The sequence below is a fragment of the Dermochelys coriacea genome, chromosome 10 (assembly GCF_009764565.3).
Source record: "Dermochelys coriacea isolate rDerCor1 chromosome 10, rDerCor1.pri.v4, whole genome shotgun sequence".
Lineage (NCBI taxonomy): Eukaryota > Metazoa > Chordata > Testudines > Dermochelyidae > Dermochelys > Dermochelys coriacea.
The window spans coordinates 3855182-3882963 of NC_050077.1; the positions used below are offsets into that span (position 1 = coordinate 3855182).

The 27782-nt window shown below is 47.1% G+C and overlaps 1 protein-coding gene across 1 annotated transcript in view; it reads left to right on the plus strand.

Annotated features, from left to right (window-relative positions):
• The window catches only part of PKD1 (polycystin 1, transient receptor potential channel interacting), a 139718-nt gene that overhangs the window by 50292 nt on the left and 61644 nt on the right, over positions 1–27782 (plus strand). The window contains 10 exon segments of the mRNA XM_038419109.2: positions 6808–6879; positions 8942–9013; positions 10840–11009; positions 13325–13993; positions 14796–14979; positions 20304–20518; positions 23015–23130; positions 23215–23341; positions 25600–25874; positions 26436–27185. Of these exon segments, the coding sequence (XP_038275037.1) occupies positions 6808–6879; positions 8942–9013; positions 10840–11009; positions 13325–13993; positions 14796–14979; positions 20304–20518; positions 23015–23130; positions 23215–23341; positions 25600–25874; positions 26436–27185 (2650 nt within the window).

Here is a 27782-nt window from a genome sequence, read left to right on the forward strand (position 1 = left end):
TCCAGGTCTGCAAGGAAACCCTAGTCTCTCCTGAAGGACAGACAGCCCAGCTGTTGAATGTGGGCTCACCTACTTGGTCCCTTGAACTGGCACTTAGCCAGGGACTGCTCCTCTTACCCCAAAGCCCTAGTGTGTCCTGCAGGGACCAGCCCCGTCCTGCCTAGGAAGATCTAATAGCTTTTTCCCTTCTTTAAGTTTACGAGCTTATGCGCCCCTGGAGGCTCGGAGTTCAACCCCCTGCTGGGACTGAGGGACTCTTAGCAGCAGCCACACAAGGATGAATTTCCCTCACTTTCCCCTAATACTGACGGGGCTTTAATGGACTCTCAGAGTCCTGACTTGCTGGTGGTTCTTTTAATGAAACAAACAAGGCATGACCCTGGCTGCTTCTGCTTTTGAGTCCCACCAGACCCTGCCCCCTGCTCAGAGTCGTGTGCTCCATCCTGCTTCAGAAGGGCAGGGAAACTACTTTCCCCCACTTTCATTCGGGGTTTGTTTTCTTCCCTGGCCCAGTGGCTTTTATTTTTGTAGCTTATAAACTCGAAGCTCCTTTATTAATGAATCACTGCAGCCCTCCGTCAGCCTGCACACAAGCCTCTATCTGTGCAGACAGTTCTCTGCGGCTGTGGATGCTTTTCCCATTACTGTTCTGGCTGGACTCCATGCACCAAAAGGGCTGAGAAAGGAGTGATCCAGCGTAGCTCTTTTTTCTTTTTTTTTCCTGCCCCTCTCTTCCCTCCCCTTCTGCTTCATGAAAGGAAGGCGGGATGGGCCCGTGAATGACATAATGGGAGTATGACATCAGTCTTGGCAGTGAGGGGCAGGCTATACTCTGTTTAACATTATATGTTTTTTGGACTAGGGAAGAGGAAAAAAAAACACACTGAAAAAGTCTTTCCCCCAGAATGCTGCAGGAATAAACACAATGGCTGCCCCAGCCCTGCAGAGCATTAGTTGGCCAGTGTAAATTGAACAGTTTGACCGCTGCAAATCCTCTGCCTATCTAAACTTTATGAATGAACAAAGCAGCCACCAGGCACCATATGCTGCTGCTGGTTTCCTTCTTGGTCTGCTCAAGGGGTAGCAGATAGCAAAGGTGGGGTTCAGATAAAGGGACCAGCTATCTCTCTTAAGTGTGTAATCCCTGGAGTATTAGCACCTCACAGTCATTAATGTTTTGATACTCACAGTCTGCCTGTGCAGTAATCCCCATTGTACAAATGGGAATCCGAGGCACAGAAAGACTGAGTGGCTTTCCATGGTCACGCAGGGAGCCTGTGGTAGAGCAGGGAACCAAAGACAGTTCTCCCAACTTCCAGGCTAATGTCCTAACCACCAGACCATCTTTCCTCTCTATATCTTTGTCTGTCCCATTTGAATCCAACCCCAGTGGGCTTTTGGCAATTTTGATAAAATTTGCTTAACTACATATGTTTATTGACTCAAGCATCTCTGAGCTTCCTGGTCATTTGGGGAGTTGTGAAGAGATCTCGTGTGCTGTAGTATTTCCAGCTCAGTTTTTATTCCTTCATAGTAATAACTGCTCTTTTACTGTGCCTTCCAACCAAGGCTTACAGAGCATTTTACAAAGACAAAGACATTGATCTGCACAGCCTCCCCGGGCAGTAACATGATCCCCATTTCACAGACAGGGAAACTGAGCCTGCTCAACCCCTGAGCCTTCCTGTCACCCCTGAGACAATTGAACTAATAATACTCTTTTTTTTTAATTAGGACACATGACAGCCTATATGCTGATTAAATATCACTGAGGAGCCTTGTTCTCTTGTTGGCTTTAGCTTGGCTTTGAACCTGTTCCGAATTTCCTTGGTCCTGGCAAGGAGACGGGAAAATGTAGCCATGGCCGTTTGTGGCACCGGACCACTGCATTTTGGTCCCGTCCTGCAGCCTTAGTGTGGGGTTGTATTGGTTGGTAGTTTCTTTCCTGGCAAGTTTCTTTTTATGCTGTAAACTTGTTTGGTTAAGAAGCAGCCCTTCCCATGCCGGTAAGGCATCAGATTATTTTCCATACATGTTGCAGAGGAAACAGTGGGAAAAGATGATCAGTCCTTTGGAAGTGCAGCCGGCAGAGAGTGATCTCATTGTGCAGGTGGGGCTGCGGGTAATCTCACCGTTCTTCTCTCACCCTTTATCACTTTCCCCAGGAATCTTGCTGCTGTCACAGGCCTTGCACAGAAGAGATCTGGTGCTGCTTAAAGTCAGGGAGATTATTTTAATCTATTGTTGGCTCAGAGAAGCCATGGGCTGACTAGCAGTCAGTGAGGGAATAATGTTTTGGCTTGTACGTGGATTGTGGTGCCCTCTAGTGGTAGGACTACAGGGAGGATAAAAGCCTTACTGGCAGAGGTGGCTAAAGGAGCTATCTTTTAACTCAGGTGGTAAAAGCCTGTGGTTCTGGAGTAAAAGGTGCTTGGATCTGTTGCCCGTGCTGCAGCGTGAGAGGTATAATCAAGGACTATGAGGTGGCAGAGCTGTAATCCAGCACAGCATTACGTTGTGCATGGTTGCTTATGCTGGGCAGTTTGTCTGGAACTGGCCCAGATGCCCAATGGACTGTGGAGAGAAGCTTCTTTGGACTCCCTGCCCTTTCATGGAGCAGACCAGGAGGGATCATCATTTCCAGTCTTGGTCCAGGGCAAGAGTGAATCTTAATAATCCTGGGGAGCCAGGGCTCTTCGGCTGTATTCCTTGGGCTGGCCATGGAACCGCTCTGTGCTCTAGGTTGACTCTTTGACAAACAAGGAGAATGATACTCAACTACCTGAGGGAGGGGAGGTGTCTGTAGGGGCTTCGTTAATTAACGTTCACAGAGGAGGTGGAGGGCCTCAGCACTGAAGTAACATTGGAAGATGGATGGGCAGGAGCCATGTTGCTTTCCCAGAGTGAATCACTTCCCCTCAGGGGCTGTCTGAGGCCTGAAAGAGCCTGAAGCAATGAACTGTGTGCAAGGAACATCAAAGGAGCCCTGAGTAGACAGTAGGGTGTGGGGCATAATGGAGGGGAAGCCAGGAGTACAGTAAAGTTTGGGGCACAGTAGAGAGGAAGCCAGCTAAATCTGTCAGGTACATTAGGGAGAACAGGAACATCAGCAAGTATCATAGGCCACCTGCAACCCCCACCTTGACAGTGACGTTATCCACAAATATGACAGGGCCGGGCAAAGCCATTGCCTCTCTGCATGGTGGGGCCCAGGCAACACTTTGAATGGCTCATCGTTGACTCTGAAGGCGCGACTGCAGTTTGTTGTTTTGGGGAACAACGTGTGGGAGCTGTCAGGGCTGAAACACGATCTCCCTCTGCCCTGCGCCTGAGGTCCTGTCTGACAGCATAAACGGGACATTTCCAGACATCTCAAAGGAGAGAACTGAAAAAGAAATACTCTAGCTGTCTCCTTGTTATTGCAAGGAAATTAATTACTCACTGTGTGTGCACCCCTCACAGAAGGTACACGGTGCTTGCTAAAGACTTGGCTTGCTGTCAAGCCCATCCTTTCACTGAAGGTATGTAGTGTTTATGCACAGAAATCCTTAAGAGCTTGGCTGTTTTCTCCTGTAGGTTAGCTGGGGTCCAGTAGCAGCGAGTAGATAGGTGGGGGTCAGGGGGATATCCAATACGAGCAATGGTTTTGGTTAGAAGCCAAAGGGAAATCAACTAAATAGTCTAGGACTATTCTTGTGAAAGTGACTGAAGTGGCAGGTGGCCAATCTCAAGCTAACCAGCCTCACGTGGTTTCAGGAGAAACTGAAGACATTTAACCATTTGAGTGCTAGGGGCCCGAGAGTGGAATGTATTTTGAAAGCATGTTAAAGGAACACGGTCAAGATAACAATCCTGTATTTAAGAAATATCATCCATTCCTGTGTTACAGGGGGTTGGGGAGGGGAGGGGCGCTTTAGGGTCCTACAGCCAAAAGGGTTTCAAAAATGTAAGTCACTTTCCACCACTGATCTGTTTTTTGTTTTATTTTGGGGTTGTTGAATTGGTTGATTTTTTGTTGTTGGTGGTGGTGGTATTTTACTCATTATTGAAGCTGGTCACATAATGCAAAAAAAAAAAAAGTTACCCCAAATTTTATTGGTAACATTAATTTCAGTTCAGAGGGATCGTCACAAGGCCTATATGCCGCTTAAGTCCCACTTAGCCCATAGGGCTGGCTGGCTGCACAAGGATGAATTTCACTCTCCCCGCATAACACAAGTTTGGTGAATGGGTGAGCTTTGCTCAGCTTAGCATCATTTTGTTTATAGTCAGTTCCACATTTTCTCTGCTGCAGTAGCATAACACAGCTGGGTCTGGGTTGTCAAAGTCTGTGTTTTATTGCAAGTATCATGTTAGATTTTTTTCTTAAAGCCCCAGACTCTGGAGTCATGTGATTATGTGAGAACCTCTGCTTTCATTTTAAAAGTTTTCAGCTCTCTTAGTTTTGGAGAAAAGCAAGAACACTTGACCCCTAAAGACTCAAAAGTCAGGAGGCAAATGCAACCAAAAATATATATTTTTAAATGGCATCATATTTAAATCAATCTTTCAATTTTTGCAGGAGCCTGACTCGCAGTTTTTGAACATTTGAGATTGGCAGTACAAGGCCTCCAGCACTGAAGGGAGAAGGTTTAAATCCACCCAAATGTCTTATTTTCATTTTTTTAAACTTCATGAAGCTATCTTTTTCCATCAGGTTTTGTAAAACTTTTTAGAAAGGATAGACTAAATTTATTCACAAGCGATGCAAAAACCCCCTTGTAACTATCTCTACCTGTCCTCAATGAATTAGATTGTGGTGTGTGGGGATAGAGGTACACAGCAGAGATCCAAGAAGATAAACTAGAGAAATGAGACAGCATCTCCATGGGGAAGGGCTTAAACCTGTCTTGACTGGAGCAGCTGGGATCCAATTCCAAAACTCTCATTTTTTTGCCTTGTGAGTAGGAGTCATAAATGGTTTTGGAAGTAACTTTGATGTCCGGAAGTTAAACGCCTCCTACACAGAGTGCAGCTCATGCATCTTTGTTAAAGTTTAGCAAAGGATGCTTCATTTTCTGCTATTATCTGGCTAGGCTGAGCAAAGGAAATGCATATTGATTTGACAAACATCTCTGTTGGCTTCTGCCTTTGTGCATTTCTTAATTGTTATTTTGCAGCACTCATGTTCCCTTCAGAGGGCTGCTGGAAATTTCTTCTAAATGTGCTATTAGCTTGGAGGTAAAATCCTCCAGAGAAAGTCCAGGTAAAGATACCGTAACTCCACAAATAAATGCCCCTTCCTTGTTAGGCATTCCCATCATTAATCTCCCAACAACCCCAAATTCCTGTGGTTCCAGGACAGTTTTCTGTCTGTTATTTGAGAGGATTGTTGAATTTTGGATTGTGATTTACCTTGTGTGTTCGGTTAAAAAAATATAGACCAAATTTATGTGTCAGATGAATGATCCATCAGGAGGATTAAACCTTGCCGAATGAAATCAGAGATAAGGCAGCAAAAGGAAATTGCAAGGAATGCCCTAGGAAAGAATTCAGCATAAAAAAAAAAAAAGACTCTGATTTTTATTCTTTAAGTGGCACTTCTGGAACTCAGGAGAACTGTAGAGTGGGCCTAGCTAGACCTGTCAGGGAAGTGCATGACACCTTAAAGGATCAGCCCATTGTGCTTATTCCAACCCCCTTTTCAATTTGATGGTGTAGCTAGTTCAGCATTCAAACAGCTAGGAGAACTGTTGTATTTACTATTAGATAGCTATGTATGTTACTGGTATTATATTAGTATATTAAAGGGCACAGTCAAGTATTTTAGGCTCCCAATTTAGGTTTTGTCCTGTGTTGCAAAACTTAATATAAATAGTAAATTGTCAGGGGATGGAGATAGATGGTAGGAGAGCGTAAGGGGTTTTTTTTTGCTAATTTTTTAGAGAGGAATTGCAAAGATTCTCTTCTTTTTTTACTTAACCTTTTTCTTGCTGGTGCAGTTCCCTAGCAGCATTGGGTGAGGGTGTAAGAAATGAGACTCGCTGGGAACTGAAATAGAAACTGACTAGTTTGTTTACTTTTAAATGTCACTTAGGTAGGACAGTGAAACAAAGGACATAAATTGAACAGTATAAATAAAGTAAAGTGAATGGGAGGGTGGAAATAGTTCCAGTTTGAATAAGGTGCAGGTTATTAGAAAGACAGGGAAGGGTTTAAAAGGGTTATTTCCCCAGTGTTCCTTTATATAGAGTTCAATACGGCCCCTGTATTTACTTTAACAAAAAATATTTTCTTATTTCTCCTCTTGTAAGTACTGCAGTCATTAAAAAAGATTTTTGTATTTAAGTTGAATGCATCACTCCTGTAATTAATTACCAGTTTCTTGGCACTGGCAACACTATATGAATGTTCCACAGAAAATTCTATGGATAACTCAATAACTACTTTGTCAAAATTATTCCTTAAAGTAATTTCTTTATGAGGCATATTTTAGACTTGGGTTTCAAACTGGTGCCTCAGAATTAGTAATAAATTTGTCATGCCTGTAATTATTTTACTTTAAAAATGTTATGGGGGTATTTTTCTGTATAGTGATAGGCCTAATTCATATCGACACATAATGCAAAGCTTGGAGCAGCGGATGCTTTATAGCTGGGAAAGGTGTTATTTTTGGCTGGGAGAATTGTTCCGTTTTAATATACCAAGAACTTACTTTCTGTCTGGAATCTGGATGGAGTTTGGAGACAGTCTTTTCTAAGCCTCGATGGTGGAAGACAGACACAATGAATTTGCATGATAATAAGCTGCACTGTTCTCTCTCTCTAGGGATCTTTCCAATAACAAGATAACCATTTTAGATGTGCAGGCTTTTGAACATCTGACTTCCCTGGAAGAACTGTGAGTACATGTTACCCCTTTGTAGTCTTATGGCAAATTTAAGGCATATTTGAGCAATTATGTAAAAATCCCTTTTGGTGTCTGGCAAGCTACCCTTGTTCCATAACACTTGGTCTGACCTTCCTGGCCCTATATCCCCTATGCCCAGAGTTCAGATGCATCAAAGGCCCTTTTTTACTGTTTGATGCAAGCCTAATTTGTCCAGAACAGAATATTTGCACAGTGCATTTAACTTATGATCTAGTGAATTACTGATGAACTCTCCTGGCATTCAAGAGTTCGGATACAATTTGATTCAACCCAATGACCAGGGTCGTCGATGGTAGAATGGTCAAGTACTGTAAATGGGGACATAGATTCATAGAACTAAGGTCAGAAGGGACCATTATGATCATAATAAAGGACTAGCCCTGGGGATGGTATCTCAGCATGTTGGTAAAGGGTTTTAGAACTCGGTGCCCAAATCCCACTGAATTTCTTGGTCTTGGGTACCTAGTGTCCTTAGACTGTTCTGAAAAGTCCAGCTGCCTTCTTCTTCCAAGTTGTCCTATCCACTGATGTCACTAAGACCACTTGGTGAGGGAGACGACTGTGGCTTGTTAGCGAGCTCCCTGGTTTGAATGCTGCTTAGGTCAAAAGTAACAGAGTTGTTATGAGCTGGTGGCTTTTCACAGGCAAAAGAGAAGGTGCTGGTGTCTCTCAGTCCAGTCCCTGCTAAGAGGTAGGTACCTAAGAGCCACCATCACAACCAGCATTAAAAAGCCCATTTGGCAGGCCCAGGAGAGAGACCAGGGTGGAGCAGCCCATGGAATAGGAGCTCCCCTTTTGCTTCTAGAAGTGGGGTTCCTCCCGGGGCATAGCTGAGATGAGCTGGTGATGCTTGTGCCGAGCCTGTTCTTTGGGTGAAGACAGGCTTCAGTCTCTAGGATGCCAAGCCAGCACCTTTCAGCTGCACAAAATCCGCATAGAAAAATAACAAGAAATAGACCCACAATAAGGAAACAGAGAGGTCTCATTGGACCAAAGACAGACCTAGGACAAGATGGTCAACTTACCTTGTCCCATCAACTGATGCTCTGTGCTTTGGTTTCCCCTCTTGCTTAGGGACCCTCCACAGGCTCTCCTAGTGCTCCACTGAAAAGCTAAAGGCCTCCCCCTTCCTGGGATAAATAAAAGTCCAACAGAAAGAGCCAAAACAAGCCCTGGCTCACAGGCCCCTCTGGGCTCAGTAGCACTTTAGCCCCATCACAGGCTTAGAGAGTCCTTCAGCCCTTGGCGCAAGGCTCACACAGCTCTCCTCTTAGGAACTGCGGCTAGCAGCCCTGCACCCTTGTCTCAGGACCAGCAAAGGGTGTGGGAGTGTGTGTGTGTGGGGAAGGGAGGGGGCCCTTGTCGCTCCCTTTCTCTCAGGCTCCAGCCCCAAGGTTCTCACTAGTGCATTGCTTCCAATTTCACCCATCTGCATCCCTATTCCCTGTGGGCTGCTTCAGAGCCTGTGTGGGCAGCCCTGCCTCAGGCCTCTCCCCCCACTCCCTCCAAAGCCCCTTGCACAGCTACTGCACATGGGAAGCAGAGCCCCACCCCAACAACCATACCCCCACCCTGAGCTCTCTCCTACTGGCAGCAGGTTGCCTCTTTTATAGCAGGTCTGGTTCCCCTGCTGAAGTCACATGACCTGACTGAGTCCTGTGCTCCAGCTATAGACTGCCTCTCCCAAAAACTCAGCCTTAAAGAGGCCACGTCCCCTTAACAGATGTGCTGCCTCGGGCCCGTAAGGGCCAATACCTTTTAACATCTGGTCTATTGACTTCTTCACTCCTGAGGCTCTGTTGGCTCCTAGAACCAGAAAGAGAAGGTAGGTTGAAGGGAGGACTTAGTACTTGGCCATTAATGACTGTACCTTTATATGTAGCGTGCCCTTTGAGATGAAAAGTCCTAGAGCAGGGGCCCTAGCTATCCAAAGCTCAGGGTTGGATTTTCACCCTGTAAGAATGGCAGAAAATTATTTATATAATTATGAATGATTATTAAACTTTTCTTTCCCATTTTCCCTGTGTTACAGAGATATAAGCCACAACATGATTTCTACGTTAGAAGATGGAATATTTGATAATTTATTTAATTTAAGTTACATGTAAGTTCTTGTTCCTTAATCTTCAGCTCTCTGAATACGGCTCTTGTTTTCAGAATTCCCTTCCCCTGGCTCCTGCTGCAATCAGAGGTGTGTCTGCATGTAGACATACTCGAAGTAGCTTTGACCTAGCTAGCTCCAGTATCAATAGCAGTGAAGCAACAGCAGCATGGGCTAGCTGCTTGAACACATACCCAGGGGCCTATACCCCATGCTGTTATGGCTTCACTGCTCTCATTATTCAAGGTAGCTAGTTCAAAGCTGGCTCGGTATGTCCATCAGACTGACCGCCACAGTTGCGGTGTAGATGTACCCTGAGGCTACGTCTACACTGCCCCGCAGTTCAGTCTGTGAAGCTGTGAACAGCTGTGCGCACTGAAGTGCTGCACCCTAATTCCCCCGTGTGGACGCTGTGTCGCTAACGAAATGGTTCCTAGTTCACATGAATGTGGTGGTGTTTCAAGAGGATGATGTTAACACCAACTAGGAACCTTTTCGTTTGCACCTGCAGCGTCCACATAGAGAAGTTACATGGCAGCACTTTGGTGGGCAGCGCTGTTCTTACCCCTGTACTCCACAGGGCAGGTAGATGAGCCCTCAGGGAGTTTCAAGAGCACAAGTGTTCTATTTACTTTAGCATTTTCAAAGCACATGACTCCGAGAGTGGCTGGGAGCAGCAAGGCTAAATCTCTGCTCGCCTTCCTTCTGTGGGGCAGGGGCACTGGCCTGGGACACAGGGAACTATCCTTTAGGCACCTTTTGAAAATGCTTTTGAAAATGTTTACCTGAAAGGGTTAAACTCCGAAGGTGAAATTGACATATTTACAGCCTCTGTCACTTGAAATAATTGAAACAGACAAGAAGAGTAGAACTCACATGCAACTTTTCCCATTGTACTCTTCCAGAGGAATATGCAAATGAGCAAGAATCACTTCCAATTCTGCATCTTCCCTCCTACAGAGAATTAGGACCATTGTTGACAGTAATAATAATACTGTCCAGCAGAGTCCTGCAGTGGGACTGGGACCCGCAAGACCTACTGCCGTAATAGCTGGAGCAAGATTAAAGAATAGTTGCACTACTATCTAGCTTTAACATAAATAAAACCCACACTAGGAGCATGTGGGTCTTTGTTTTCTTCTAGTGGCTGTGCCACAGGTTGAGAGATCAGTACATTTGCTACATGTACCAGCAAGGGGATTTAATTCTTTAGCTCAAGCAGTAGAGGCTTGTGTTTTTAATACAAGAGAACTGGGTTCAAACGCTGCTGGCAGCACAACTATAGTTGGTTGTGCAAACATTGTCCCGCCTCTATCCTCTTTGCAGCTGAATGCCAACGGCTGTAATTTAGGACAAACACAACTGCAGTTAACATTTCCATCTTTTCATTAAACTGCCACATGACAAAACTGCCACTGCGTTTGCATTTCTTTTTTGATAGATCAATTTGATTCTCGTAGATGTTTTTTAATGACACTATAAAAAATCTCCTTTAGCTACAGAGGTTGGTATTGCAACCAACTGATGTTAGATGGCAGACTATTTTGAATATAGGATTATGGCTGTAATTTACTTCTAATTGCAACAATTATTTATATTATTTATATTGTGAGAAGAAAGTGCTTGCACTAATTCTAGCCTTTAGAAAAATCATGTTAATTATTGCTTGATTCTCTATTCATTAACTCCCCTAGTGAGTCTTCTGAGACATTTCCTTGGAGTGGTGCAGATGGGAACAGGGGGATTTTTATGATGGTGTAATTAACACTTATCATGTGGTTCCCATTGTCAAGTTAATGCATAATCTTTCTCTACTCTATCTGTTCCAGAAACTTAAGTTTGAATCCATTTCTTTGTGACTGCAAACTTTCCTGGCTCCCCCGCTGGGTGGAAGAAAGAAAAGTTAACGTTAGTCGGCTGTTGGATACTAAATGCGCCCAGCCTCCTGAAGTGGCAAACCTTCCTCTTTTCAATGTTTCATTCATCAATGTTACTTGTGGTAAGGAAGGGGGATGGGCTCTGGTTTATGGTAAAGGTAAATCTAGTGGAAACATTGAGATCAAAGAGGCTGATACTCCTCTAAGGACTCTTCCATCCCTCGAGTCATCTCAGCTGGTTCTCATCTAGCCCACTCAGTAGCGGTGGCAAGTCATTCTCATCTGATGGCTCCTTGGTGAATCTCAGACAAGGTCCTGGTAGACTGGAATCCATATCAGTAATGGGGCTCCTCTGTTGTCTGTCTCAGCAGAGAGGCTAAGGATTGGATGGGCCAAGGGCAGGAAGCTGCTATCTTTTCACCCCAGAGGAGGTTTCTCCAAGCTACCTTAGAGGCACATTGGTGGGGCAGTGAGGAGGAATCTTGTGCTCCGGTTGCCCATGCCACATCTGTGGTGTGGACAAAGAGAGGGCTTCATTCTCCCAGCAGCCAGTGCCTTTCCCCAGCACTGTATTCACAAGTCATTTTTTGCCTAGATATGCACTGCATTTCACCTTTCTTTTTAGCTCTGTTTCTCTGCGCAGACCAGAGATCAGTGCCTGCCATGCTGGTGACTTTATTAACCGAGTCCCCATTCGCTGAGAATAGGGCTGAGAGCAGTAAATTCATTACCCACCGGCCACCAAAGCAACCACCGGATGGTGGCCTCTGTGTCCTTTTTCCTTAGGCCCCAATTCATCAAAGCAAGTAAGTACGTGCTTAACGAGTTGAAATCCCTTTGAAGTCAATGGGACGTCAATACATGCTGAGTAGGAATGGAGATGAGCAACGGCGTAAGTGCTCTGCTGAATCAAGGCCTTAATCTGGACAATAAACTTTCCTCTAAGGTGTCCCAAAGAAGAAGTCCTGCCATGAGTGCAGGGGACCGGACTAGATGACCTCTCGAGGTCCCTTCCAGTCTTATGATTCTATAGCCGACACCTCTGCTCCTCAGGCATAGTGGAACATCCTACCATAAGGAGCCAGGACTGGCAGATGCTCAGATTCGGGGGTGAAGAGGGCAGAATAAGAACTTGTATAGAACAGAATGGGTTTGGGAAATACCCTTGTAGGTGTAGCTGTGTTGGTCTCAGGATATGGGAGAGACAAGGTGGGTGAGGTAATAGCAGAGCTCTGGGTGCTTGGAAAGCTTGTTTCTCTCACCAACAGAATTTGGGCCAATAAAATATAGTACCTCAGTCACCTTGTCTCTCTTTGGGAAATACTGGCAGTTATTAATGGCTATCGCTGATCACATGTGGCCCCTGGGATGTAATTGGGCTGGTATTTTTAAAAAAGGTACTTTCCAAACATCTATAATCATAACAAGAGTCTTTTCCCATGCATTTCTTAATAGGTACCCTGGCTCAATGACTATACTGGGGTTTCAGAGACCAGGGCAGGCAGATGGGATCGTTATGGGAAACCAGCACGAGGACAGCAGTGTTGAGATGTTTTGGGAGCTATGTTGTAGCAACAGTCAGAAACAGACCAGTAAACATCCCTCAATTGCGTGGGCAGAATTGGATGCGAAGCAAGGAAATCCCAGCTGGGCTGAGGCTGTGTACGCTGTAAAATCAGTGTGTGTTTGTGGCAGGGAAAAACCCCCACCCCTCTTGGGCAGGTCAAGAGTTGGGGAACACAAGTAAATAAGTTACTGCCCTGGGAATGGGATCTGATGCGTGTGTCTGTGTTTGGTGCATGTGCGTGCACCACGTGACTATGTGTGGTAATCCACGAGCCTGTAGGGTTATATCCTCTGCTTATCCACAGCACAAGTCTGGCATGGGCTAGGGCATCAGAAGCTTTACCCATATACTACCGCATTGGGGTGCCTGAGTGCACGCACTCTGCTTGGCTGAGTTTGGGTGTGGGCTTATTGCTCAGATACCAGTGAAGTTAAGTGAATGACACCAAGCCCTGCAGAGAATTAGTGGCAGAACTAGAAAGAGAACCCACTTCCCATGTGCCAGCCACACTCACTCCTAAGCAGGGACTCAGGATCAGATCAGCTTTGTACTCTGTGGGAGTGGAATGTTCTCTATGGTACTCTTTATTTACTGCGCCTTGCTGCTCCATAAATCTGTGCTGATGGCCGGATATTCTTCTTGTCACCGCTACAAAGGGATTGGCAAACACCACGGATGGATTAAAGGGTTCCCAAGTAAGATTGCAACAGGAAATGCTCAGAATAGAAACCCTCTGCTGCGTAGTCTTCCTGCAGCTCACAGCCTGGGGGAAGTCCATTTGCAGAGGTGTGGTGTCTAACTGAGGATTCCAATGAGTTATGGCCTGGCATGGTCGGTTTTCAACAGGCTTCTCTATTCTTTCCCCTCTAGGAGTGCCTTACATAGCATGCTTGACTGACAACACCACAGGGGCAGCCGATTCAGTCATCCTCTTCTCGTCCGTCCTTTCCGCAAACCTCAGTGAGGAGACCTGCAGCGCCCTCTGCTATGCTGACGCCCAGGAGTACGGTGGCTTTGGCGACCAGGAGCAGTGTCTGTGCGGCGAGGCCCTTGAACCAAATTCTTCCTCCGGTTGTTTGCCATTTTGCACTGAGGACTCTGCTAGGTGGTCCTGTGGCAGCCCTTCCCTCGTCCGCTCTGTCTTCCCAGCACAGCTGCATGCCTCTTTCACAGGTCCCCGCCGCCCCCATGGCCTTCACCACATGTTGGCCTTCAATGTCAGTATTCCAGTTGCTGTCAGCACTTTACAGTGGGACTTCGGGGACCTATCAGGGCTTCTCAACACTACCGAAAACGCAGCGCTCCATCAGTATGCCTTGCCCGGGCGTTACAACGTCACTGTCACCCTCTTCGTGGGCGCCAGGGTCACCTCTGTGCAGACGGACGTCGAGGTGGTGGCTCCCCCAGAGCTGATAGACCTGCAGTGTCCTACCCTGGTCAGGACGAACGAAATCCTGGACCTACAGATCAGGAATAGGGGCGGCACTGGCCTAGCAGCTGTGTATAGTATTACTGCAGAGAATGAAGAGCCGGGCAAAGGTGAGTCAAGTTTGGCTGATGAGGTGCCTGCTGAAGTTGGGTTGGGCTGGACTGGGTGGAGGGAAGAATTACACTGAGAACTGGTTCCTCCAAAAATTCCTTCCTTTCAAGGCCCTGCCAGCACCGGAAATGAAGAGCCCGCGTGACCACTGCCCTGCATCTTTTGCACTTATACATCACTGCCAATTGGAGTAAAATGTTCTGGCAGCATTTTGCACCCACGTTGCACTGGTGGAAAGGAGTGCGCAAGACACAGGGCACTGGAGAACCAGGCCCACTTTGTCCAAATAGAGCAGGCATTTTCAGTACCCAGGGTTTCTTCCACTCCCCCCAGCACCTGTTTAGTCATCTGGTCAGTCTCACTAGGAGAACCCTTGTGTGGACATGCCCACCTGCATTATAGTATCTGAGCACCTCAAGCTTCTTTTCATTATGTCTCATATCCTTCCCTACCTCCTCCTTATTCACTCTTCTCTAAATTCCTCCTGCCTTAGTCATGTTTTCACATGCCCCAGATTATGTAACAACCTCCACCCACTACAGCCCACCCATGGGGTAAGAACCCACATCTCTCAGCACCAAATGCACAAGCCCCTGCTGCTGGAGCTAAGGGAGTAAGACAAAAGGCTGGTACTTCTAATAGGTTCCTTATCCTCTATGTAGGCCAGCCACTCAAGGGGGACATGGTCACACTTGCTGAGCTGATGTCTTACACTTGCATTGTGGGGTCTCGCTGGTGGGTCGGGCATCCCACCTTCCAACATGTGTCCACCTAAGGGGCTTTGTTTTTTTTCTCATGCAGTGATTCACCCAATGTGCCCGTCAGATGGCCTGGTCTTCCCTGGCAACAATCACTGCTACCAGCTGGTGGTGGAGAAGGCCCAGTGGCTGGAGGCCCAACAGCACTGCCAGGTCCATGGTGACGGAGAGCTGGCTTTTGTGAGCAGTCCTGAGATTAAGAGTTTCTTGGTCTCTCATGTCACCAGGTTAGTGAGTGCACTAATGGCTGGGATTTGCTATGGGCAGAGTCAGCGCCTGGTGCATCTTCATGTCATTCTCACACCATTTTCATGGCACCCCACAGTCCAAGGGGCAACTGTGCTCTGCAGGTATCGGCAGCAGACAAAGAAAGGGGTGTTATGACCCCAAGGTGAATTTACCTGTTGGCTGGGCATAGCTGGCGCTGCTGATTAGCTCCCCATCCTTACTCTCTGGAGTAAGAGAAGATCCAGGAATCATAGAAGATCAGGGTTGGAAGGGACCTCAGGAGGTCATCTAGTCCAACCCCCTGCTCAAAGCAGGACCAACCCCAACTAAATCATCCCAGCCAGGGCTTTGTCAAGCCTAACCTTAAAAACCTCTAAGGACAGAAATTCCACCACCTCCCTAGGAAACCCATTCCAGTGCTTCATCACCTTTGTAGTGAAATAGTGTTTCCTAATAGCCAACCTAGACCTCCACCACTGCAACTTGAGACCATTGCTCCTTGTTCTGTCATCTGCCACCACGGAGAACAGCCGAGCTCCATCCTCTTTGGAACCCCCTTTCAGGTAGTTGAAGGCTGCTATCAAATCCCCCCTCACTCTTCTCTTCTTAGACTAAATAAGTCCAGTTACCTCAGCCTCTCCTCGTAAGTCATGTGACCCAGCCCCCTAATCATTTTCGTTGGCCTCCGCTGGACTCTCTCCAATTTGTCCACATCCTTTCTGTAGTCAGAGGTCCAAAACTGGATGCAATACTCCAGATGTGGCCTCACCAGTGCCGAATAGAGAGGAATAATCACTTCCCTCGATCTGCTGGCAATGCTCCTACTAATGCAGCCCAATATGCCGTTAGCCTTCTTGGCAACAAGGGCACGCTGCTGACTCATATCCAGCTTCTCGTCCACTGTAATCCCTAGGTCCTTTTCTGCAGAACTGCCGCTTAGCCAGTCGGTCCCCAGCCCGTAGCAATGCATAGGATTCTTCTGTCCTAAGTGCAGGACTCTGCACTTGTCCTTGTTCAAGCTCACCAGATTTCTTTTGGTCCAATCCTCCAATTTGTCTAGGTCACTCTGGACCCTATCCCTATCCTCCAGCATATCTATCTCTCCCCCCAGCTTAATGTCATTTGCGAACTTGCTGAGGGTGCAATCCACGCCATCCTCCGGATCATTAATGAAGATGTTGAACAAAACCGGCCCCAGGACCGACCCCTGGGGCACACCGCTTGATACCGGCTGCCAACTAGACATTGAGCCGTTGATCACTACCTGTTGAGTCTGACGATCTAGCCAGCTTTCTGTCCATCTTGTAGTCCATTCATCCAGCTCATACTTTTTTAACTTGCTGGCAAGAATACTGTAGGAGACCATATCAAAACCTTTGTTAAAGTCAAGATATATCACATCCACCACTTTCCCCATATCCACAGAGCCAGTTATCTCATCATAGAAGGCAATCAGGTTGGTCAGGCATGACTTGCCTTGGTGAATCATGTTGGCTGTTCCTGATCACCTTCCTCTCCTCCAAGTGCTTCTACCTTGAGGACCTGCTCCATGATTTTTCCAGGGACTGAGGTGAAGCTGACTGGACTGTAGTTCCCCGGATTCTCCTTCTTCCCTTTTTTAAAGATGGGCACTATCTAAAGATGGGAGAAGCAGTGCAATATGTCAGGGTTACTGCAATCATTCATCAGAAACCCAGCCTCCCACGTCATGTGTGCTTGGTGTCTGGGGATGGCAGAATATAGCTGCATTAGGGTTACTGCATCCAATGAGGAAAATGCCGAGGTCCCTGGCGTGTATGTCTGGGTGAGGGTGAAAGGGAGTCACTGACTGAATAGGAGGAAGGTAGTGGAATGAGCACAGCTGTACCGCAGCATCCCTGGCTGTGACCCTGGAATGACGACTGAGTTTGTCAGGAATTAAATCCCGCTAGAGAAGCATTTTATTCCGGTTTATTGCACATGAATTGTTTGAAAGAGACCTTGGAACCCCCAGACCTTGTCTGCTCTCCGTGGGCATTTAAGAATTGGGTCCTTTTAGTGAGGATCCAAGCTTGCACTATGTTCCTAGCTAAAATTTCCCAGCTCCCCAACTTTGGCACTGCCCTCCACCCCAGACATGGCAGCAGGGCTCTGCTTGTCCAGTTTGCAAAGTGCTTCAGGAGTTCTGGTGACAGGAGGTAGGCGCTATAGAAAAAGATGGTGCTGTAAGCCTGGCCTCTCTCAGTTGAGTCTCACACAGCCGCCCAGTCACATGGTGTCAGCCTCAGCTGGAGACCCTTGTCCCTTTTGAGACAGAGCAGCCCGCTTCCCCAAGTGTTGGGCTTTGAAGGCATCTGTTCCACCTCACAGCCAGCGGTTTCTAAACAGGCAACATGGAATGTGTCAGCCTTTGACGAAATCCACCCCACAAATGCCCTTTCTGCAACCAGCCATCTTAAAGGGGAAGCGCTCAGACCTTCCCAGGAGCCTGACAGCTCCATGCAGATGCAGATGTTGGCAGGGGCTTCTTAATAAATACGTCCCAGAAAGCACACGAGATTGGAGCAGCTGCATGTGATGTAGTCTTTGAACAGGTCTGTCCTGGGCCCAACGGCCTTTCTCCTGAACTTGTTTTCTTGTGTCGCTCCCTTCACACTGGGATTGATCCCGAGATTACAAACATGTGCGACCGGCAAGGCCAAGTCAGAGGAGCCCATCCTTTCCGAAGGGTTAGGAGCTGGTCACTCAGCGCATTGATTTATCTCGCATTGCGTGCAGGGCTTTTGACGGACTGCAGTGGCGATGAAATCATGAGATCTAGAAAGGAGCAAGCCGACCAAGCTGTTTCCCAGCTGCCGCAGCTCATTGTTCTCCACTTCGGCTCCCTTATTCTCTTTATTTAATTTATTTATTTATTAATCCGTTCAGATAAACATGAATGAGCTGATTCCAGGATGTGATTTCCCTGGCGATAAAAGAGAAATGAAGTATAAGCCATGTTTTTTTGGAACGCGTGACTTCCAGGGTTTCTTGTGGGAAAATGACAGAAGCAAAAATCTGTTTCCCATTAGCGCACATGGCAGTTACGGTCACTCTCTTCTCTTCCTCTCTACCATCATTTGATGATCTTTCCCAGAGCCTGTGAACTCTGAACCAGTTCTCCCCACCAAGAACCAGGGCCCTGTGAACCAGTTTCCCCCCACACCTACAACCAGTGTGGGATGAAGCACTCTCCCCTTCCAAAATGCTGGAACTTTTCCTCTCCCTCCGGTGACCCAAGATAGACAGGTCATTAGTTCTCAAGAAATGCTACTGCTATAATAAGGAAAGTGCAATCCAGCTCCTACTTCAAATGAGAGAGTTTACCCTCATTTAGAGATACTGGACCTACCAGCCAGGGAGGGTGAAAGGGAACAATCCAGCCAATCTTGGTTTGTTTCATTCTTCTTTTTCTTTTCTTTTCTTTTTTTTTTTTGACAACTTGCAGTTAGATCATAGCTGGAATTAGAAAAGGAAAAAAACTATTGGATTTTATTGATGACAGCAAATAGGCTGTTTCCTAGCCCGCTCTCCTTAATCCCTTCCAGTGTTTCAGGAACAAAGCACAGCAATTATTTGTTTTTTAATCTGATTTGTGATAAAAATTACTGATTCACAGAACAATTATGTTCATCATCGTTTTTCAGTATGACCTCATTAATCATGTCTAAGGCTATGATTTAATCCTGGGTATTTTTAGAAAAAGTCATGAACAGGTCACAGGCAAGAAACAAAAAATCACAGCCCATGATCTGTCCATGACTTAGACCATAACAACCTCTGATTGAATCTTACGGGAGGAGGGGTGCTGTGAGCAGGGCACTGTGGGGGGCAAGTCCGCAGCACCAGCTGCGGGGGGAGCCCTGGGGGTCCGCTGCCACTCCCGCCGCTACCTGGGGGGGGGGGAAGTCCTCGGGGCCCGCTGCTGATCTGGCCACAGCTTGGGCAGGGGAGGGAAGTCCCGGGGGGCCAGCAATTCTTTTGGCCACCATGAGGGGAAGCTCTGGGGCCAACCACTGAGCTGTGGCTGCTCCCACCACCCCTGGGACCGTTGCAGTGCCGCTCCAGCAGTGGCCAGTGTGGCTGTCCCCAGGGCCGCTACTCGACTGCGACCTCTGTGACAAACACAGAGCCTTAATCATGTCATCTGGTACAGACTTGGTGGTGGAGAGACACCAATTATCTCCTTAAGCTGCTCTTTGCAAAGCACTACCTTGTAAGCATCTCAGATTTCAAAAGTGAAGCCGTGATGGGTGCAATTTGGAGGGGCTACCTTCGAGGTGATGGTACAGGTGGTGCAGGAAAGGGTCAACGAGTGATGCTTTCTGTTGTGAGTTAGTATGGAACAAATGCCTTAGCATACGAGCACTATCTTTTGGGTGAGATGTAAAGCAGAAGTTCCTGGGTGCCTTTGACCACTAGAGATCCTACAGGAGTTTCCACAAGAGCCAACTTTGGTAGTCAGCCAAAATTCCAACTTGGGCAGTTATATTCCATTGACCTAAAATTATCCTGGCAGTTTCCATTGTATGGGACATTCTTCTTCACTTCCATGTCCTAAATTGCTTTGCTCTGCTCTTGTATTCTACCCCAGACGTTGCTATGTTTCAGTCGTCAGTGACGCATAATCTATATATCATTACGTATTTCGGTAGTGCGGAGGAACCCCATTCATGGGCCAGGATTTATCATAGTATGGTGTTAAACTCTGCACCAATGCTATCCCAACTCTAGTGTTACTGGAGAATACTGGAGTAGCTTTTCTTAATGAGAAGTTCCTATTGGTGAAACGCGAGGTTTATAAAAGATGCTGACAGATAATGGAAATTCTCCTTTATCTACAGTGCACCTGTTCAGGAGAACCCACGTTCTATCCCGGACATCATCAGGAGGTTCCGAGTGCAGCTCAGTGACACATGTGAAGTTTCTACATGGTCCCAGCTTTGTTATATTATTATCTGGCAGATTCTGGTAGCATACCCATCACCATGGCATCTGAGCTCCTTATGCGGCAGCTTGCCTCATGAATTAAATGCCGTTATGACTATGGCTTTAACTCATTAGCAGGTCACAATATGGTTTTCTACTTAGGAGACTGTCTTTCAAGCATCAGGTCCTTGAGGTAGAATGAGTATCGCAATAATTTAGTAATTAAAAGGGCTCTTTGAATATTGACTCACACATGGATGGAAGCTGTTGTTGTTATGGTTATTTTCATTGAGAACCCTGGATGAAGTCTGTCCCAAATCCTTTCAATACTTGTGATTTCCTGAAAAATCTGGCATTCTTTTGCATTGTTTTGAAGGGGCCTTGACGTCTGGATTGGATTCAATGATTTTGCAAGTGCTGGAGCTCAGCAGAGGGGTGAAGGATTTAATCTGGAAAGCTGTCAGAACTGGCTGCCAGGAGAGCCCCATCCATCAAACGCTGACCACTGTGTCCGGATGGGCCCGACAGGCCAGTGCAACACCGACCTGTGCATGGCCAAGCACAGCTACGTGTGCGAGTACAAGCCAAAAGGTGGGCTCTCCTGCTGCCCTGCTCTCAGCAGGCCTTCCGCACTTGGGTCCTCATTGGAGGTGGATGTATTTATCATCAACTACTGGCATGGGTCAGTCCAAAGGGAAGGGCCTCATTGTTTTTCTGGTTAATCATCATCTTTGTTAGATGGAAGTTGGGAATTTCCAAGCCTCTGACAAATGCTCTGGAAATAAAAGCATGTTCTGTAGAGTCCCCAGAAGGAGGGCAGAATGCACCAAATGCCCTATTTTATTGCCACCTACAATATTTGAGCATGCACTAGTTTGGAAGCACAGATACCAGGCCTGAGTGCATAGAATAGGTCATTGCTCACTTCAAGTCTGACCTAGTAAGTAGGACAACTCATTGATTTGTAATTCAGACACGACTAGCAGCCCTAGGAGAATAGCCAACTGACTTGCCATAAATTGGTGTTTCTGTTGTGGGTTTTGAAGCAGGAAACTTGCACATTGATGGAGCTGCAGCCCAGCCCACTAACCCTTCCCGAATGTCTAAAATGTTCTCTAAAAATACGCACATACTAAGTTATCACCCAAAGACATGGCCTCATATTCTTAATAAAACGCAAGAAAAATATCTTGGAGAAACATGCTCTCAGGCAGTGGTTCTTGAAGTGTTTAGTCCCCATATGTCACAACAAACTCCCTCTCACTGCTGGGAAGTTAGGGAGGAAGACAGAACAAAACATGGCTGTACCATGGTCTTTCATTCTTTGTTCTTTTTCTATGTTGACTGCTTGTGCAGCACCCCAACTGTCTCAGCCTAGCAAGGGCGGGGCATTTTACACAGGCATTTCCTATGATTTTATTGGATATTTCTTTCAGTTTGCACATAAAGGGCAATAAAAGAACCACGGCAGCATGTCTCAGAGCCCGGGTCAACTGACTCGGGCTCACGGGGCTCAGGCTGCGGGGCTAAAATAGCAGTGTAGACAATTGGGCTCAGGCTGCAGCCTGGGCTTTGAGACCCTCCCTGCTCGCAGGGCCTCAGAGCCCAGGCTCCAGCCCAAACCCGTATGGCTACACTGCTATTTTGAACCCCGCAGCCCCAGCCTGAGTCAGTTGACGCTGAGACTTGCTGCTGCAGGCTTTTAGTGCAGTGTAGACGTACCCTAAGGGGTTAGCTGAATAAGGAAAAGAGGTGGAGGTTAAGTGAGGATTAGCTACGCTCCTGGGTCAGCTTTGACCAGCTAAATTGAGGTTAAAAAGGTGGTAAGCTGCATCTACACTAGGAAAAAGTCAGGGTTAGCTAACCTCAACCTCCTTTCCTAATCTAGAAATATCCCAAAAACCGGCTAGCACAAAGGACCCTCTGCCCCATCCCTGACAGTGGTACATCTGTACCCCAGCCTGGGATGGAAAGTAATGCCGGGGTGCACAGGGTTACCTTCTCTGGGTTCACAGGGCCTTTAGGGCTGGTTCAGCTCCTGTCTCGCCTGGAGCCTCCAGCTTTGTGGGCACTGCGTGAGGCTGCCTTCCTTTCCTGCACCCGCTGTACAACCCGTCTGCTAGAGCTGCAAATGGTTCCTCCATTTGGAGAGCCATGGTCAGGTTCCCTGAAGTTCATGAACATGTTGGGGAGTGAGGGACAAGCTTTGGGTGTGCCTCCCGTGCCGAAGCTGGAATGTGCATTGGCTGCAGGCATAGGCTGGGTACCTGGCCACCTAAGGTGCCACCTTTCAGGGTGACTCCGAGTGGAGAGTCCACTGCGGGAAGAAGACATCTTAGCAGAAGACCTCACCCTCCTGCAGCATAGGAAAAACACACCACCCCCATCACACAGGCAGGAGGAAGAAGCAGACTGGCTGGAAGACAAATTCCTCACCCCAGGGAGAGGGAGTGGAAGACAGAGGGGGATGTTGGGAATAAGAAAGAGAATAAAGATGGGAGGGGACTCAGATAAAGTGTAAGGTAAAGAGACGGGGGGACCCACCCTGACTGTGAAGAGAGGTCCCAATAACTGCTCACTGATACAGTACCTCAATGCCTGCCCTGGTTGTGAGCAAGCCTGAGCTAGGTGAGGTTATTTTGATGGAAACCAGGTGGCTTTGGTTGAGTTTTACATGGCGTTTTGAGGGTTGTATTTATATCCAATAATTCAACGCAAACCTCGGAGTGTGAATCCCGTGTGAAGGAGGACGGACAGAGTTTGCAGGATTCCCAGAAGCCGAAGCTGCTGACTGTTGCGCGGCTCTGTCATCGCACTGGGACGCTGCAAACATTAATTACACAGGCTGGGAAGGGAATCAAAACCACAGCGTGGAGAGAAAGGTAACTGAATCATAATCGCAGCTGCCTCTCCCTCAGAACTGAGAATCATGTGATTTGAACTGGTCCAAAACCCATTTTGTAATTCCCCCTGTGATGGGTGTTACCGTTCCGATCCGTGATGTGATCTAGTGTGAGCGGGGCCGAGGCACAAACACAGGCCTTGCTGGCTCTCACTGGCTTTGCCTAATGCTTCCCTTGAAAACAGGAATTCTCTTGAACGCCGAAAACTTTTACGTGGGTGATCCTGCGTTTGACACACCCGGGTCTGTGAGATACGTGACAAGAGAAGCATCGCTGCCGGCTCCATTGGACACTGTGGAGGTAAGAAGGGCTCACATCCTAGCCCCATGGAGGGAGCTCCGTGAGCAGTGCAGCAAGGTGAAGGCCTTGGGTTTTGTTTTCCAGACGATGGTGTTCCCCAGTTTGGAGTTTCAGCAGGAAGCATTTTTAACGGCCCTTGAGTTTGTGACTCAAGAACTGCAGCGGTCTATTCATGTGAGGTTTCAGGTGCACAGACCAACACGCAGAGAAGGTACAACATCTCCTCTTTTTCCCTGACTCCAGGTTCTTTTAAAGGTGACCCACACTGGGTTTGTGGCCTTTCCTCTTCTTTTGAAAGGAGGCCTGAGAGAGGCTTTATGGTTATTTTTTTTAATCTTGAGAAGTCTCAGGTGAGGTCTCATCTTCCCTGGTTTTTCTGGGGGATGTCCTGGGGGCATCTCAGTGCATGTGTATCATGAGCTCTCGCCCTTCAATTGGAGGGTTGAATCTTTAACACAGTTGCGTGTTCCGCAGAATCTGTGTTGGGCATTGGCATTAAACTGACAGAACAAAGACCCTTCCCCTCACCATGGCTACGGCTTCCCACCTCTTTGCTTTTGGGATGCCAGTGGCGTCACTCGCTCTCTGGTCCCATGGCACCTCCTGGGCCGGATAGGACCTGAGTTTCTGAAGAAGACATCAAGTAAGAAACCTCCCCACTCCTTACTCAACAACCAATGGAGCCACTCTGGCCTTCTCTCCAAACCACAGAGCAGCAAAAAATGGGCCAAGCCTCCAGAGTTCTCCAGTCTCCTGCTATTGAATGAGGGGAGGCACTCTAGACCATGCCTCAATGGTAAGATCCCAGGAGGACTGAAGCTCTAAATTATGGAGACCCCCCAGGAGTCCTCCAGGACTCTAACCATAGAGATCCTGCCTCCAGGATAGCTCCCAACCCACATGACATAGGGCTAGGGATAGAGCAGTGGGCAATGTGAGGGAGAGACAGACACACACTCTAAGGCTATGGGCTGGTTGTGTGGGGAATTTCTTCTCCGAGAGTCTAGGGTTAGTGTGTATGTTGGGTGGGGCAGGGGGAAACTTGAGGTGCGGTGAGGAGAAGCTAGGAAGTCGAGGGGGGGAGTGGAACCAGGACAGCGATGGGGAAGATGGAACCAGTCAGAGAAAGGGGATAGGTGGGGAAATGTAAGGAAGGATTTGCTGTGGAGAAGGAGTCACAGAGGAAGCATCTTTGGATGGTGAACAGAAGAGGGGATTTATGCAAAAGAGATAATGGCTATTCATCAAGTATACAAGTCAGGGCATTACATCATTAGCATACAGTCTGCAGCTGTCGGGACCTACCCTTGGAACAGGTGTGGCACAAGCCCATTTGCTTTCCTCTTTAATATCCAGGTGGCTCACTGGATTATTCAGAATGCACCGCTTCTTGTAAGCTCCAGGGGGAAACAAAGCTGATTCCCAGACCAAAACACACAACAGCATTGGGAAAGGCCTAGAGAGCTGTACAAATCCCCTTTCTGCGCATTCTCCTTGTGTCTGCCTCACAAACCGTCAGCACTCTTTGGACAAGGATCCTCTGTAACACCCAGGCGCTTTAATGCTGGGGCAGTTTGCAGGGGAATTACTCTGTGGCCGCTGGCATGAAAATAGATGCTGCAAATTCCACAGTCTCAGTTCATACAGTAACTATGGAAACTGCACTGAAGTCAGTTTCGCCAGGTCTGCATTTGGTCCAAGGCCGAGCTGTAGGATGATATTTCTTATAATAGATTCCAAAGGCTTCCTTAAGGAATTGTCGCATGTCATGAAGTATGAAGACTAACCAGATCTTGGACAGAAATGAATTCACCTTCTGCATTATTTCTTTCTACTTGAGAATGCAGAAAATGTCACACTATGATGGATTGTGCTCCATCTAGTCCCAAAAGTTAACGGGAGAAAATTTCTTCCTGACTGTGAAACATGACAATAGGGCATACTTATACTTTTGGTTGAAGAGGGATGAACAATATGGTCTAACAGGCCTTTTCCATGAGTCTCAGTGCAACTGTGCAAAAGTCACAATTTTTGTGGGAATGAATTTTCCCACAAGAAGGTTTGATGCAGTCACACAGTCCACAATTGTGAAAAAAAATATTTTGACATTGGAAAATTGATATTCTGACGTCTAAGTGCTAACTTGTGAAAACTAACAATGCATTTTCAACGTCAAAGCCAGCTCTGCTCAAAAGAATGGGTCTGCTTTGGCTTGGAAATAGTTCTAAAGTTGGGAAAGGGACCATTTTTTCCCTCTGAACTGTGCAATCTTAATGAAATTTTCCACTAACATGGTCAATTTTTGGCCCAAAGAGCACATGCAGGTGACTGACATTTTTGACTTTTCAAATTCATGGAGAAATGTGAGAAAGCCTTGAATCTGGAGTATTTGGGGATTTTATTCTTAATTTAGTTCTACACAAGTATGTGCCTGAGCTATCAGATTTGTTCTTTCCTCCTGCCTTCCAGGTTACAAGGAGGGAAAAAAGGCTACCTATCCATTACGCACTTCTCAGGATATTGGGAACTGGACACTACTTGAATGCCCTGCTGGTTTCCAGTGGTGTCGCTTGACTAATACATGTTTGTCGCTAAGCAGTTGCTGCAGCCCAGTGGAATGTGCCAATGATTCCATCACCAATAGCTCCAAATCCCTTTTTTGGCACAACGAACGCCAGCTCAGCTATGAACTCCTCAAAGAGTTTCTCTTCACTATACCAGCTAACACTTCTGCTCACTATCTGGTAAGTGCAAATTAGCCGGTATAACCAATGTGTGGACAGAGCGGTTTTCCTTGGATATGGAACTGTGGGTCCAACCTGTGTGGCAGGTGTTATCCCCATTTTACAGATGGGAAAACTGAGGCACAGAGACGTGAAGTGACTTATTCATGATCACACAAGAGGTAGAATCTGGAATAGAACCCAGGAGCTGTGACGCCCACTTCCTTCCTCTAACCACTCCCTCCGTAATTTGTTGCAACAATAAAGTGGATGGAAGGGTCAGTTTTCAAAGCTTTGTGCAAGATTTTAACAGGACCAGGCTCATTGCATTTAACAAGAAGGTTGAATTGTAGAATAAAACTGATGTTTATCACAGTGAACAGCACATCCAATTCATATCAGCAAAGAGGATAGCATTTTAAGAAAGCTCCCTGAGCTACTGGATTTGCTGTGGTCTTTATCCTGGCTGTAAATCCAATGGTAAACTTTCTCACCCACCCAAATTCGGGACTGGTGATGGGGATGGTGTTGCCTGCTGAGAATTTAAGCCATGGAATCAAAATAATCTCTACCCTTTCACAGGTGATGTTTAAAGGTGAAGACACCTTTGTCAGGCCTAAGGATGTCTTCAGCATCCAGCACGATGCAGCGCCAGGCTTGTTCCTCCAGTGCCGGCCAAGTATAATATCACCTTACAGAATAAACTACTTAAGCACAAATTCTTCTGACTGGGTGCCCAGCCTGTCTGCCAACCTCACCGGTGCAATCTGGAAGAATGACACCGTATGCTCTCTCAGGGTTCTCTATGCCACAGAACAGGTTATGCCACTTATCAGTCAACACAATCCCGGGCTAGAGCGTCATGGCCTCTACACCGTTAAAGCCACGGTAGACAATGGAGTCTTCAGTGCCAACTTGTCTTGCAGTTTCTGGGTCACTTCTCCGGTGTCAGGTCTCCGTGTCATTTACCCACCTTCTCACAGTGGCAAAGTCTATGTGCCAACTAACCACTCTTCGCTGGTGGTGAAGATATCCTCAGGGGTGAACGCGACAGCAAGCTGGCTTGGCGAGAACAGGACCTTCCCCTTCGAAGGGGCATGCCCGCCAGCCATTGTTCCCCTGACAGCAGACTGCACCAGGGACACCAACGACACCTGGTTCTCAGTGGTCAAGCTGAGTGGTGGTGGGGAAAGCGTGAGCACCATGCTGCTCATGGTGGAAAACTCGGTGAGCTCCCGAAACATCACTGTCAAGGTGAAGGTGGAAGAGCCCATTAGAGGACTCCGAGCAACCCCTGACCCAGAAACCAGAGTCTTGCTAAACACCCGGGTGGTGAGTCATTGCACAATTGTTAAATTATTAATAATGTTTTCATTGCAGCCTTTAATGTGAATGCTTTAGGTTTGGAAAACAGCCCAGATGTATACAAGGTGAATCACAGCTGCACCTCCATGCGATCTGCCCCACTTTATGCATATCAGATAGGGTCTTTGATCCCCTGGCAAACTGCCAACCCCGATCCTCACTGGGGAAGATGCAGCTGCCCCTGAATTGGGTGTGTAACTTAGCAGTACACCTCCTGATGTCGACCTTAAATACCCCAGCATTAGGGTAGGAGAATGTTACTGTGATAGGAGAATGTTAGCGCCGTGTTTCTTTCCTTGCTCCCATAAATTGCCCAAATGACCAGGTGCATTGTGGAAGGTCAGGGTTCATGTTCCTCTGACTTTCTTTTGAAGTTCTGATTTGCTATCACAAATACTGTCCACCTGCCAGCTGGAGCTCTACATACTTTCTTTGTCCACCAAAGTCCTGTAATTATCCTGGTGTCTTCAGTCCTTTTCTCCACTTCTCTTTCCCCACTGCAAAGTTAAACCCTGCTCAGAGGCTGTTTGGTAACTACCCATTGGATCTGTCAAATGCTCTATT